At 34.9% G+C, this 14,307-nt stretch overlaps 2 protein-coding genes across 3 annotated transcripts in view; one reads left to right on the top strand and one right to left on the bottom strand.

The window, feature by feature from the left end:
- The window catches only part of LOC128546997 (probable proline iminopeptidase), a 23,295-nt gene extending 17,206 nt beyond the window's left edge, over positions 1–6,089 (bottom strand). For both annotated transcript variants that reach the window (XM_053518471.1, XM_053518470.1), the window contains exon 1: positions 5,986–6,089. In XM_053518471.1, the coding sequence (XP_053374446.1) occupies positions 5,986–6,037 (52 nt within the window). In that variant the 5' untranslated portion in view covers positions 6,038–6,089. The remainder of the gene's footprint in view (positions 1–5,985) is intronic.
- The window catches only part of LOC128546995 (PAT complex subunit CCDC47-like), a 23,966-nt gene continuing 15,741 nt past the window's right edge, over positions 6,083–14,307 (top strand). The window contains exons 1-4 of the mRNA XM_053518469.1: positions 6,083–6,172; positions 9,291–9,423; positions 10,311–10,438; positions 11,542–11,661. Coding sequence (XP_053374444.1) covers positions 9,300–9,423; positions 10,311–10,438; positions 11,542–11,661 — 372 coding nt within the window. The 5' untranslated portion in view covers positions 6,083–6,172; positions 9,291–9,299. The remainder of the gene's footprint in view (positions 6,173–9,290; positions 9,424–10,310; positions 10,439–11,541; positions 11,662–14,307) is intronic.

The raw sequence follows: 14,307 nt of genomic DNA, 5'->3' as shown, positions 1-14,307 counted from the left end.
ATACAAAGGCACCCCTGCAGGTTATAATGAAAATAAAGTTCTTCTTCTAAAAGTTGTTTTTACAAAAATAAAGATTATCTTGGGCAATTTGGGGCAAAACTAAAGATTAAATACTGGGTATCTTATCTTCTTCCCTGCTGCTTTAATACTTGCATCTTCTAAACAATCCAACCCTTTTGTCTTCTATTGTACTAAGGAGTCACATTGCCTCAAGTCACAGGAATGCTGCATCTCTCCAACACCTGAAATTTTTATTTGTTTTAGTTTTTTTCTCAGACTTAGATGACTAAGGGTTAAAGTAAAAAGCACCTTTAGAATCTGTTTACAAAATATATTACAGACAGTGAAGAAGAAAATTTGACATACAATCACAGAATTTCTTTTTTTTTTCCCATATAGTAGAATAAAATCTGACAAATGTTGTTTCTGACAATCTACAAAATTGGATTTTTTACAAAAATGCTGAGCCAGTTATACAATTCTGTGTTCAATACAAACAAGGCAGTCTGCAAGACAGCTAATCCCCCGCCACTGTTATGGATAGTGAAAGGGTAAACTTTTGACTTTTAGCTGTGACTTTGACCTTGAACTGATATGGCTGACTCATAAATTCTGCACGTCTTGATGAGGTGATCATTTGACACCAGTTTCATGAAAATCCTTCAAGGGGTTTAGGAGATACAGAGCTAAAACCTTTGACTTGAGTTGTGACCTTGACCTTGAGTTGAAATAGCTGACTCATGAGCTCTTGATGAGGTGATCATTTGACCAATGTTTGATGAAAATCCTTCAAGGGGTTTAGGAGATACAGAGTGGACACAAAATGGAAGGCTCAAACCTTTGACCCTCAGTTGTGACCTTGACCTTGAGCCGGCGTGGCTGACTCATGGGTTCTGCACATTCTCTTGATGAGGTGATCATTTGACCCAAGTTTGATGAAAATCCTTCAAGGGGTTTAGGAGATATAGAGCGGACACGAAATGGAAGGCTCAAACCTTTGACCTTAAGTTGTGACACCTTGACCTTGTGCCGACATGGCTGACTCATGAGTTCTGCATATCGTCTTGATGAGGTGATCATTTAATCCAAGTTTCATAATTATCCTTCAAGAGGTTTAAGAGATACAGAGTGGACACGAAATGGTAGGCTCAAACCTTTGACTTTGAGTTGTGACCTTGACTTTGAACCGACATGGCTGACTCATGGGTTCTGCACATCGTCTTGATGAGGTGATCATTTGATTCAAGTTTCATGATTATCCTTCAAGGGGTTTAAGAGATACAGAGCGGACACTAAATGGAAGGCTCAAACCTTTGACCTTGAGTTGTGACCTTGACCTTGAACCGACATGACTGACTTAGGAGATACAGAGCCGACACAAAATGTTACGGAAGGACGGAAGGATGGACGGAGACCATTCCTATAACCCCCCACCACTTGTGGCGGGGGATTAACAATTCACAGGACAAAATATGAACCATTCTAACACGATCCGATTCATTTTCCTGTTAAACAAAGAAGACTGTAAACAGTGAATTATTATAAGACAATTCACTGTTCTGACGTCACAATATTACGTCATAGCGTTAAACGGCATATAGCGGCGCGCTGGAAAAGAAACCAACTGAAAACGGGCAAATATTTAATAAATGCCATCAAGGATGTACTTTAAAGTCCTTGGTAACGTGTTAGAATCGAAATAATATATCTCATTTAGTGATTTGCTCTTGAATAAATCATTGTTTGTCGTTCAGATGCGTATTATTATATCACGAGGGCTATAATTTCTTCGCATCTGAACTCCAAACAATGATTTATTCAACGACAAATCACTGGATGAGATATATTATTTCTTAATTATTACCAGTACAAAAACATGTTGTTAATTACACAATGAATGGAAAAATCAATAAGCACAAGTATTTTTTTAAAAATGCTAATTCTAGCAAATCAAGCTGGGTCATAAATGTAGATCTTACACATAACTGTGCATTCAACTTTCAATAATAAATCATTTGCCCAGAGAACATTTAAAACAGTAATAGGATTACAATCTATATATTGCTAATATTGTCTGTATATTAACACTGGCTTTAAATAAAATTTGTATCTTGTATCTATTCATAGCATATCTGAAATTTTTTTAATACAGAATGTACTGGAAATTCTGGAATGTATTTGATGTCTTTAAGATATATATATGACTTGAAAACTACTAGTAATCAACATAAATGTTAGAATTATATACATTTGTACTCATCTGCCCAAAAAGAACACTTGTCAAAAATATACAAATAAAAATGAGTGTGAGTCTTATTTTTAGAGTAAGTAGTTGAAAATATATCTTTTTAGACTTATAAAATATTTTCAAAGTACTATGGAAGTAAAACTATCATATATACACCTTCTTTTAAGAACTCTGACAATTGTTCTTTTTGCATTAATATTAACCAGTGAGGAGTATATAAATTTCAAACATTTTATGATAATGATTTTCAGCTTGTAAAGAACTTTAATTAATAATATCAGAACTGCCTCTTCTTTTTTTTCAAGACTTTCTGTGATTTTTCTTTTCTTTTTTCCACCAGTCCTTTTAGTTATAGAGCAACCACAGAAACACTATCATCAGCTCACGTACAACATAACTTTACAGAAATATATACAAAAAAATCAGTATGTGAGAGTTTCTAACATGTTAGTTGAATTGACCAAAGTGTGATGGAAATCAACTTGTAAACAATAATGTTGTACTAAGGTAATGTTCTGCTGCAACTGGATAACCATGAGCAATGTATATGTTCTAAGATACCTTCATTGGGCAATTAAACTTTAGCCTGCTGGTGGCAAGTGGTTTTGCCTTTGCGACCAGTGCAGACCAAGATCAGCCTGCACCAAGATCAGCCTGAACATCCATGCAGGCTGATCATAGTCTGCACTGCTCGCTATTCAGTTGGTAAATTTTCAGTGAACACCCCTCAAAAAATAAATGGTACTGCACATATTGAATGATGGACTTGTCCATTTTAGAAATTTAGCAGGGTAATGGTTAAGGAGCAATTATTCAGTTACTTACCATTGTTGATCCCCATTTGCTGCCAGACCAAATCTAACGCTTCCCTGCATCAGATACTATGGACACAAACAATGGTATAGGAAAGACTGCAGCATCCTGAAAAACTCAAGACTGAGAAAACATCACCTTTCCCTTATGGCTGCAAATGTCAGAAATTAAAAAGCAGCCACTCAGCAACAGTAAGCTTGTCTGGTTGTAGGACATTTGCCCCCTGGCAATGAAAAAATGAACTGCTGGACATTTGTCCCCCATTTGAAATGGCAGATAGTACATTTGCCCCCCATGGCTTATTTTTGGAATGGACATTTGCCCCCCAATATTTTTGTCCTATATGCCAGTTATAATATATAACTGTATTTTTTGTTATTTTATTATCCAAATTACTCTAAAACGCAATTTTCAGTAAAAAAAACAACGTTTTATTGATAATAATTTGATGAATAGGCCTTTGTTAATTACTTTTAGGTGTTAAGGTAAATAATAGCATATTATTGAGTAATAAAAGTGCTCATAACAGCGTTATAATTTCTTAATTAGTGCAATGTTTTTAACACTCAAACTTGTTAATTTGGCAATTATCTACTAAAAAATTGTATAAAACAAAGATATTGTCCCCTAAAATGTGACTGCTCCAAGCTCTCGCCGCGTGCACGTCGCGGAGCAGGCATGCGGCTCTACCTGAAGTGATCATAATTATATTGAGGACAGCCGGTAGAGTCACAACTAAGAGCGAGGACTGTGGCCCTAAGAAGGATCGTCTACCACCTCAGCTTTGTATTGTCATCTTCCACAAACGCTGAGATTGGTACTCCGCAAGGACTACGAGGGACAGCATGACAAGACGCCCGCTGACGCTCTATGATGGACAGTGAAGGCGCGAATATTCTCGCTCATATGGGACTCCCGGCAGCGAGTATAAAAAAAATTACAACCAACCAACTAAAATATGATCAATCTCTTGTACCAAGATCCTAAAAAATCACTGGGGGACAAAAATATTGGGGGGCAAAATTATTAATGTCCATTTCAGAAATAAGCACTGGGGGGCAAATGTCCTATCTACCATTTCAACTGGGGGGCAAATGTCCAGCAGTCCACTTTTTCATTGGGGGGCAAATGTCCTGGGGGACAAATGTCTGGATCCCAGCTTGTCTATACCGTGTAAATGCTCTAGTGACCTCTTCCAATTGAGCTACCGAGGCCACCTGATACAGATAACTCGCCAATAGCGGGTCACTATCAACACTTTTAGCATGTGGTGAAGAATGTTTAGACTTTCATGATATCTAAACTTACTAACATTTAAAACTATTTCTCACATTCATTTAAATGTTTGATTTATTTGAATCTGTCTTTTATGTCTGAAGTTATGATGAAATATTTAAACCTGTCCGATTCACCAATAGGGGGTCACTTTTGCCAATAGGGGGTCACCTAGTTTATCATATTTTCTATCCATTAAAATAGTCTTTTTGTCTGACAAAACATGACTGTAGTATTGGAAATACACATTTCAAGGCAGAATATAATGAGTATCAGTATGTTTACATTTCAAAAGGGAGATACTAGGTAAAAGGAATATAGCGCTAGTTTTCACAGTTGTATTTCTAAGCATAATTAGCACCAACTATATCTAAAACTAAAACAAATATTGATGCACAGAACCTTATTCATTCATCTAAATTTGCCAGTTCAAACCATTATTACATCATTTCAATCACTGATTTGTATTTTTAAGCAGAATAAACAATCTTTTGATTATCCCTGATATGGGTGACCCTTTATTGGCTATATGGCTGCCTCTGCTTGATGGCACTTTTTTTCGTCAAAGTCAGTGTAAAATTCATAATCATATCATTCCTATGAAAGTGTGTATTTCACTCTTCAAAATGGTACCAAATTTGTGTGGTTTTATGTAAGAGACTGTGAGGTATGCTCAAAAATATTCTTCTTTGAAGAATTCAAGACTGCTAAAATCCAAGTCAGAAAACATGGTTGCAAGAGTTATCTACTCATGGAACTCAAACATATTAGATTAGGTCCATCTTCTTTTGTGCAACAATTGCTAAGTGATAAGTTTATATTACTGGATACTTAAACATTGTATACTCTGATGTGTATAAGAGAGATTCACATTTTATTTTCAAGTGACCCTCTATTGGCAGTGATTCTCTATTGGCGAGTTTACTGTACTATTGTAGTGGTTGTAGGTATATAAGGCCACTTCCAACAGCCTTGCTGTTGGGTTAACCCTTTAGCGACGTGGTTAGAGTGTCCGCCTTCAGATCACGAGGTCCGGGGTTCGATCCCCGGTAGAGTCTGTGGTATTTTACTACAATGGCGACGAGGATGTTTGACGGATTCATGCATTTGGATGAGGCTAGAAACTGATAGGAGGTTCAGTTGATGCCTCAGGCTAGAAACTGATAGGAGGTTCTGTTGATGCCTCAGGCTAGAAATTGATAGGCGGTTCAGTTGATGCCTGGTCCTTCAATGTTAGAGAGGAGAGGAGTGTAGTGGTTGTAGGTATATAAGGCCACTTCCAACAGCCTTGCTGTTGGGTTAACCCTTTAGCGACGTGGTTAGAGTGTCCGCCTTCAGATCACGAGGTCCGGGGTTCGATCCCCGGTAGAGTCTGTGGTATTTTACTACACTATTATCCCTCGATATATAAAATATATGGAATTGACAAACACACTTTTTAATTATCTAATTAAGATTTTTATGAAATTGATTTTTCAATCTTGAAAAATATAAATCATGAAGCATTGAGATCCATTCTATACTTTCAAAGGATCTTTTTTACAGATAGCCCAGCAGGCAAGTGGTTTTAACAACCTTGCAGTTGGCCTAAAACTTTTTCCGGCCTTCCGCCTTAACTAACAGTGTTTTGTACAAAGAACCATGTATACCTTTTCGTACGTTATAATTTTGAAGAGCTCTGTTCACGAGTTTTAATATCATAAATTTGGCATATGCCAAAGTTCAAAATAGAAAAAATTACGACGTGTCAAAATTACGGACACCGTTAGATAAAATCTAGACGTGGAAATTTCCGGCTTTTAAATAAAAAATTCAAAGAAAGTACATGTTTTCTTGGTAAATATTGTTTGTTTTCTTGTACTTCTAAGTTTTATTTTAATATTTGCATTTCGTAATTGACCTCATTTGGTGGCGAATGTTCGATAATACGACCTCTACATTTACGTATAAATCGGATACGTAAAATTTTGGACAAAGAAACACGGACAGTAAATTTTCGTCGAACCTTGGTTATTGAAATGCATTTTATCATACATAAATATACATTTTAAAATACTTTATTTTATTTCATTGAGTAACATCGGCAAATATCGTCAAAATTTCGGTCGATTTGTAGACGGAATTTCGCCGTTTCCTAGGAGCTAAAATCAGGTCTAGGAAAGTGGAGTATTTACAGATTATCTGTAAATTTACAGATAATCTATAAATTTACAGATTTTTCAATCTGTAAATTTACAGATCAAGTGTTTGAAAACTGCTAAAATTATATTTAGACACAAAATTGCAGCTTGAAATTAATTGATTTACTTATGGTATGTATAAATAAAGGTCATTTGTGGGTTTCAGTCATTTTTGTTGACTTTGATTTTTCTTAAAATGCCAAAAACTGAAAGTCAACAAAAATGGCTGAAACCCACAAATGACCTTAATTTATGCATGTTGTAAATAAACCAATTAATTCCAAGCTGCGGTTTTGAGGATAAATGTAATTTCATCAGTTTTCATACACACAATCAGTAAATTTACAGATTGAAAAATCTGTAAATTTACAAATTTACAGATAATCTGTAAATACTCCACTTTCCTAGACCTGAAAATGTATTTTATTACATACAAAAAATGATTTACGTTTTATTAAACAAGTCTGCAAAGTATCGAATAATCTTGGTGAATAACGCCAGTCTTTTCTAGACGTATTTTCGCCATATCTTGGTTTTTCATATGCATTTTATTATACACAAAAATATAAAATACTTTATTTTATTTCATTTTGTAACATCGGCAAATATCGTCAAAATTTCGGCTGTTTTGTAGACACAAGTTCTCGGTTTCTAATTCATTTCAGTGTGTTTATCACAGAAAAATAATTGTATATAAGCAGATTATATATTTTAACATTTAATAACTGAAGTTTGCATTTTTTCCCCCCAAAAAAATTGGCGATTTCTACCTTTTTATTTTTCCCAAAACACAGAATGTTCGAAAAATAATGCATTTCTACAAATATTTGACATTGTTGATATCTAAAAATGACCGCGTCTTATACGAGGGTTAGTGGAAAAGACCCCAGATTGCATCTCGTGTCGGGATGCGTCTTATAAGCAAGTGTGCCTTATATGCGAGAACGTACAGTAAGTGTATGCTGATAGAATGTGGTCCAATTGATGGGATACCAATAATTAATTTGTTCAAAACCTGCGTTTAATAATAAAACTAACGCGGTAACTTTGGTGTTGGACACCTGTTGTAGCGCTGGGTACCGCCTTGAAAAAAATACCGCGGTATACCACGGTTTTTTTCCTAATAACCGCGGTATATATACCATTTTTATCGTAAGACTTACAAATATGGTAGTGGTCATAAAAATAATGAAAACTCTCAGAAATACTTAATTTATTATGAACAACAACAAAGATTAGTTACTTCACTAGAATTAAAGAAAAAAATACGCTGGAATATTAACTTGACTAATGACTAATTAGATTAATGACCCTTAGTATTTTTTACCAGCGTGTATTCATCAGAAGACGCCATATTGTCTCTAGGGAAGCACTGTATACAGTATATAGGTCGCGCTTGTTTGAAGTTAGATTCGATTCATGCACCCGTTTGATAAACCAGTAATGTTTACAAATAATATGAAGGCTTCATCAAATCATTTTCAAACAAAAAATAATAAATTTCTACTCAACATTTTCCATACTATTTATTTCTTTTTGAATGCATGCAAATACATACCGGGATATTTTAAACTATCATGATTTAAACAAGAAGTCAGGACTCGCCAAATTTACCAGACTCAAAGTAAAAACAAGTGCGCCCATGACGTCATCCATATATATGGAATAATCTGGAGGTTTTCGTAGGTTTTGATTGGGGATCACGCGGCCGATCATACATGTTCAATTGAACCATTGGGTGGTTATTTTTGGAAACTAATAATAGTAGCATGGGAATTCCAGAGATATAAATCGGAAAATCATGCATGGTGTCAATTGCTGTTACGGTAGGCTACATAGACAATGTAAATTAAAAATAAACAGAAGTAGGCATAATGTTGATAAGATACCGGTATTCCCCGATGGTACCGCGGTATCGTACCACGGGAAGATGGTACCACGGTTACCGGTAATACCGCGCACCTCTAACCTGTTGACTTTCAAAGAACAACTGGCTTTGACGATGAAATGTAATGCTCATGATCATCGTCAAAGACCTTCGTCTAGCTTTAATGTAGTCCTGTAAATAACGAAATGTCTAGCTGTGACAGTGTCCAGTAATCTTACACTAGGCCTATCCGCTAGGGTTTTTCTAGCTGTTCTGTAATCAATTTATTTAATTTGTTATTCATATTTTGTTTGCATTTTTAACTATCCTACAGTTATTATGGAACAACAAACAAAGAAACTCATTTACACATCCATTGAACATAATTGTCTTTAAAAACTGAAAGCACCAAAGATCTGTCCGCGCTTTGAAAGTGAAATTTACATCTACTCACTTTTGCAACGTCAAATCTGGTTTATTGTAAAGAATGAATTTAGACGAAAAGTATTCTCATGGTCAGATTTCATAAACACTAGGTATTGTCTATGTAGTGTGTATATATAGACAATCAGTGTTATCAGTGTTTATCAGTGGTACTTTAGTTAAAAGTTCAGACTGAGTCTAGTTAAGTAAGCACTGTTCATGCATCAGTATGAATTTGTAATGTGGACTGCGGCCAAAGATTTATTATCGGGTACATTTCAGGGTCAGTATACACTGGAAACCAGTCTATACTATGTAATAAGATAGGCTTTACTCAAGTCTGTCACAATCAAATTGGTCTGCTTTCCAGCTTCTTCAAAAGTTAATTGTCAACTTAAGTCCTTTAAGTGATAGAAAGAAGGTGTGCCCCACAGCTATATTTGGAGCAAAAACCATTGAAACATATCAATAACTTACATTTCAGGTGCAGAAAATGAAGCTCATATACCTTACACTTCTTGGTCTGCTTCTGTTGAGTTACCAGTCAGTAGGAAAACGGTCTCAAAGAGATGTCGATTTTGATGATAATGAGTTTGCTGAATTCGAAGATGATGATGGTAATTTTTTATGAAATTAAAAACAGATTGTTTGCAATCAGATGGAAAAAATTTTTCACCACATAATTTGCAAAGACGTTAAATTAACTGTTTTTTATCATCAATCAGAATGTATGTAATAGGACTTGGAGATAGAATAAACTTTGGACAATAGCTGTTATTGAATAACTTGTATGTCATCAATTAAGAGTTTTGTGTGCTAGCTCATGATATTTCTTGTTGTCATATAGATTTATTTTGAGTCAGAATCTGGTAGGATTATCTACCATTAAGCTTTAAACAGAACAAGATATAGTTTGCAGTGTTGCCTTTTTAAGTGTTTTAAAGGAGAATATGCAACATTTGGCAACATTTTTTGTTATTAGAAAGAACTAGGTGAACATTAACACCGATGAAAAATGTATCAAAATCGGACAACAAAAAAAAAAAGTTGTCACCTATGTAATTAAACGGCAGCCATTTGGGGCACAGTGACATCATCATTCTTCCACTATATGGGCATTACCATATTTGGAAAATCAGAGAATAACAACGAAGAGAATCATATTTTGTGGGTCATAATATAATATGAACCTTAATGTATGTGTAAAAGTGTATAGTTTAAATTTACAGTATTTGGTAATGCCTAAATAAGGAAAGAACAATGAGAATGACTTTTTTGTTTGTAGACCAATTTTCATAATTTTTTCACAATATCTATTTATTCATTAGACTTTCTAAAGACACATTCATTGTCAATTGTTGAATATTCCCCTTTAATAAATGCATTTTGAAGGCAATTTTCTCTTGAAGAAAATTGCAAAAAATAAATTAAAATCGTAGACTTTAACGGGTTTAAAGACTTGTAATTTTATGATTAATTAACCACGTATGTTTGTTATATACAGATGCTGATGTTGTAGTAGAAGATGATGCAGATTTTCCATCAGAATCAGATGACACCCCACAGCAACAGTCGCAACGAGTCACACAAGATGCCCAAGATGAGGAAGATGATGATGAAGGAACAGTAGAGGTTAAAGAAAAAAATCTCTTTTAAAATGCCTGTTTATTTGTATTTATTTCTTTTTACGTAAATGCACATATTTTCGCTGGTTTCAAAATTTCGCAGATTTGAAATATTGAGTATGCTCGCTATTGTATTTTTGCGAAATTGTAAAAAAACATTAATCTGCTTGTTTTTGCTTTTTAGTAAGTCGGATGGACAGATACTTTAAGACTGACTTAGACTGTCTGCTGTAAAGATAGATAACTTTATATGGATGTTTAAACACCTCTAATTACCTGCACACCTTGACAACTCTATAACAGTTACTGTAACAAACACTGCTTTACATGTAATCTAAATACAGGAGCAGATTATGTCCATGTTTTTTTAATTAAACACACTGCAAACACAAATGTCATCATATCACTCTAAATTAAACAGTTTTGTGGTTTGTTCTATTCCTCTTAAAATTGTACTATCCTAAGGTTATTATGGAAACACTAAACACCAATTTTTGCAAATGTGGCTGAAACATTTAGGAGCGAGGATAAATGTTCGCGAAAAATTTTGAGCTTTTACAGTACTCTATTTAGCCAGTTAATAACAATTATGACACACCAAAGTCAGTCACAAAGTGGTCAGAATGACCCTTAATCAAAATTTTCCTGAGGGATAACCCTGCTCTGGTATCTGAAAATGACAGTGGGCATAATTTTATAATTATCTGGCAAAGAGTATGACATAGGTCTACATTAAGAATACAGCCCTCATATTCAAGTATTACTGAGTTGTATATATATAAGATGTATAATATATTAACAGGATTTATATGTATGATGTACAAGTAATAAATTCCATGTCAGAAAACTTAAACTTCATTTATATGGAGTAAAGAGTTTGTGTACATTGTTAGTCCTTTTGAATAAAAAGTTGTTATATGAAGGTAATAATAACAGTCAGTAGTTCTAACTCTAAACCTTATATTGAATTAATAACATGTTCTTGGGTATATCTATTAAGTCAGAGGTGTACTATTTTATAAAAGCTCTCCATGCATATACTTTAATTCAGTTTGTGTAGAAGTGTCATGCAGTAAAGAAATGCAAGCTGATCTTGGTTTTGTATTTCAGACTGATGAGGATGATGAGTTTGATCATTTCACAGATGAAGATGAGTTTGAAGGCTTTGACAAAGACATCCGTCCTGGTAAAGGGAAATCAAACGAGGTCCCTGACCTGAAAATAGCCAAGGTAAACCACAGTTTTCATAAAAAAATTTTAATATAAGTATAAAATGTCAAGAGAAATAATATTTTGTGTTTAAATAAAATGATTTTAGCACTTATATTTAGAACTTATTTCCTGTTCATTTCCATTTTTAGCTCGACTATTCATAGAATAGTAGAGCTATTGGACTCGCCCATGTGTTGGTGTCGGCGTCCGCATCCCGATTTGGTTAAGTTTTTGTATGCAAGCTGGTATCTCAGTAACCACTTGTGGGAATGGATTGAAACTTCACACACTTATTCAATGTGATAAACTGACTTACATTGCACAGGTTCCATAACTCTTGATTTGCTTTTTTACAGCATTATGCCCTTTTTTTGACTTAGAAATTTTTGGTTAAGGTTTTGTATGTAAACTGGTATCTCAGTTCTCACTAATGGGAATGGATTGAAACTTCACACACTTGTTCACTGTCATGATCTGACATGCACAAAGTAGGTCCCATAAGTCAATTTTGCTTTTTTACAAAATTATGTCCTTTTTTTAGCTCACCAATGCTCAGGTGAGTTTTTCTGATCGCTCGATGTCCGGCGTCTGTCGTCTGTCGTCCGTCAACATTTAGCTTGTGTATGCGATAGAGGCTGTATTTTTCAACTGATCTTCATGAAATTTGGTCAGAATCATTACCTTGATGAAATCTAGGCCGAGTTCGAAATTGGGTGATCTGGGGTCAAAAACTAGGTCACTAGGTCAAATCAAGGAAAAACCTTGTGTATGCGATAGAGGCTGTATTTTTCAATTGAACCTCATGAATTTTGGTCAGAATGATTACCTTGATGAAATCTAGGCCGAGTTCGAAAATGGGTCATCTGGGGTCAAAAACTAGGTCACTAGGTCAAATCAAGGAAAAACCTTGTGTGTGCGTTAGAGGCTGTATTTTTCAACTGATCTTCATGAAATTTTGTCAGAACGATTACCTTGATGAAATCTAGGCCGAGTTCGAAAATGGGTCATCTGGGGTCAAAAACTAGGTCACTAGTTCAAATCAAGGAAAAACCTTGTGTATGCGATAGAGGCTGTATTTTTCAAGTGATCTTCATGAATTTTGGTCAGAATGATAACCTTGATGAAATCTAGGCCGAGTTTGAATATGGGTCATCTGGGGTCAAAACCTAGGTCACTAGGTCAAATCAAGGAAATACCTTGTGTATGCGATAGAGGCTGTATTTTTCAAGTGATCTTCATGAATTTTGGTCAGAATGATTACCTTGATGAAATCTAGGCCGAGTTCGAAAATGGGTCATCTGGGGTCAAAAACTAGGTCACTAGGTCAAATCAAAGAGAAACCTTTTGTATGCGAAAGAGGCTGTATTTTTGAACTGATCTTCATGAAATTTAGTCAGAATGATTACATTGATAAAATGTAGGCAGAGTTCGAAAATTGGTCATCTAGGTTCAAAAACTAGGTCACTAGGTCAAATCGAAGAAAAATATTGTGTATGCAATAGAGGCTGTATTTTTCAATTGATCTTCATGAAATTTGGCCAGAGTGATTGCCTTGATGAAATCTAGGTCGAGCTTGAATATGGTTTATTTGAGATCAAAAACTAGGTCACTAGGTCAAATTAAAGAAAAAACTTGTGTATGCGATAGAGGCTGTGTTTTTCAGTTGATTTTTATGAAATTTGGTCAGGATGTTTGCCTTGATGAAATCTACATCAGTTTTGAATATGGGTCAACTGGGGTCAAAAACTAGGTCACTAGGTCAAATCAAAGAAAAAACTTGTGTATGTGATAGAGGCTGTATTTTTCAATTGATCTTCATGAATTTTGGTCGAAATGATTGCCTTTATGAAATCTAGGCCAAGTTTGAAAATGGGTCATCTAGGATCAAAAACTAGGTCACTAGGTCAAATTAAAGAAAAACCTTGTGTATGCGATAGAGACTGTATTTTTCAATTGATCTTCATTAGTTTTGGTCAGAATGATTGCCTTGATAAAATCTAGGTCCAGTTTGAACGTGGGTCATCTAGGGTCAAAAACTAGGTCACTAGGTCAAATTAAAGAAAAATCTTGTGTATGCGATAGAGACTGTATTTTTCAATTGATTTTTATGAAATATGGTCAGGATGATTGCCTTAATGAAATCTAGGTCGACTTTGAATATGGGTCATCTGGGGTCAGAAACTAGGTCACTTGGTCAAATCAAAGAAAAAACTTGTGTATGTGATAGAGGCTGTATTTTTCAATTGATCTTCATGAATTTTGGTCAGAATGATTGCCTTGATAAAATCTAGGTCGAATTTGAACATGGGTCATCTAGGTTCAAAAACTAGGTCACTAGGTCATATCTAAGAAAATGCTTGTTTAATCTCAGGAGACCAATTTTTTGGTCCAATCTTAATGAAAATTGGTCAGAATATTTGTTTCCACGAAATCACTAGGTCAAACATGTTTTACACTGTTATGGTGTGTTTCTTAGGTGAGCGACCAAGGGCCATCTTGGCCCTCTTGTTTAACATAGAAATTTTTGGTTAAGTTTTTGTATATAAGCTGGTATCTCAGTATCCACTAAAGGGAAAGGATTGAAACTTCACACACTTGTTCACTGTCATCAGGGTTCGCACAGGCTTGAAAAGTACTTGAAAATGAAGGGCAGTCTTGAAAAGT

This window comes from Mercenaria mercenaria, chromosome 11, assembly GCF_021730395.1.
Source record: "Mercenaria mercenaria strain notata chromosome 11, MADL_Memer_1, whole genome shotgun sequence".
In the NCBI taxonomy this organism is placed as follows: domain Eukaryota; kingdom Metazoa; phylum Mollusca; class Bivalvia; order Venerida; family Veneridae; genus Mercenaria; species Mercenaria mercenaria.
Note: the sequence above shows the minus strand (reverse complement) of the source record. Positions and strands in the feature narration are given on the sequence as shown.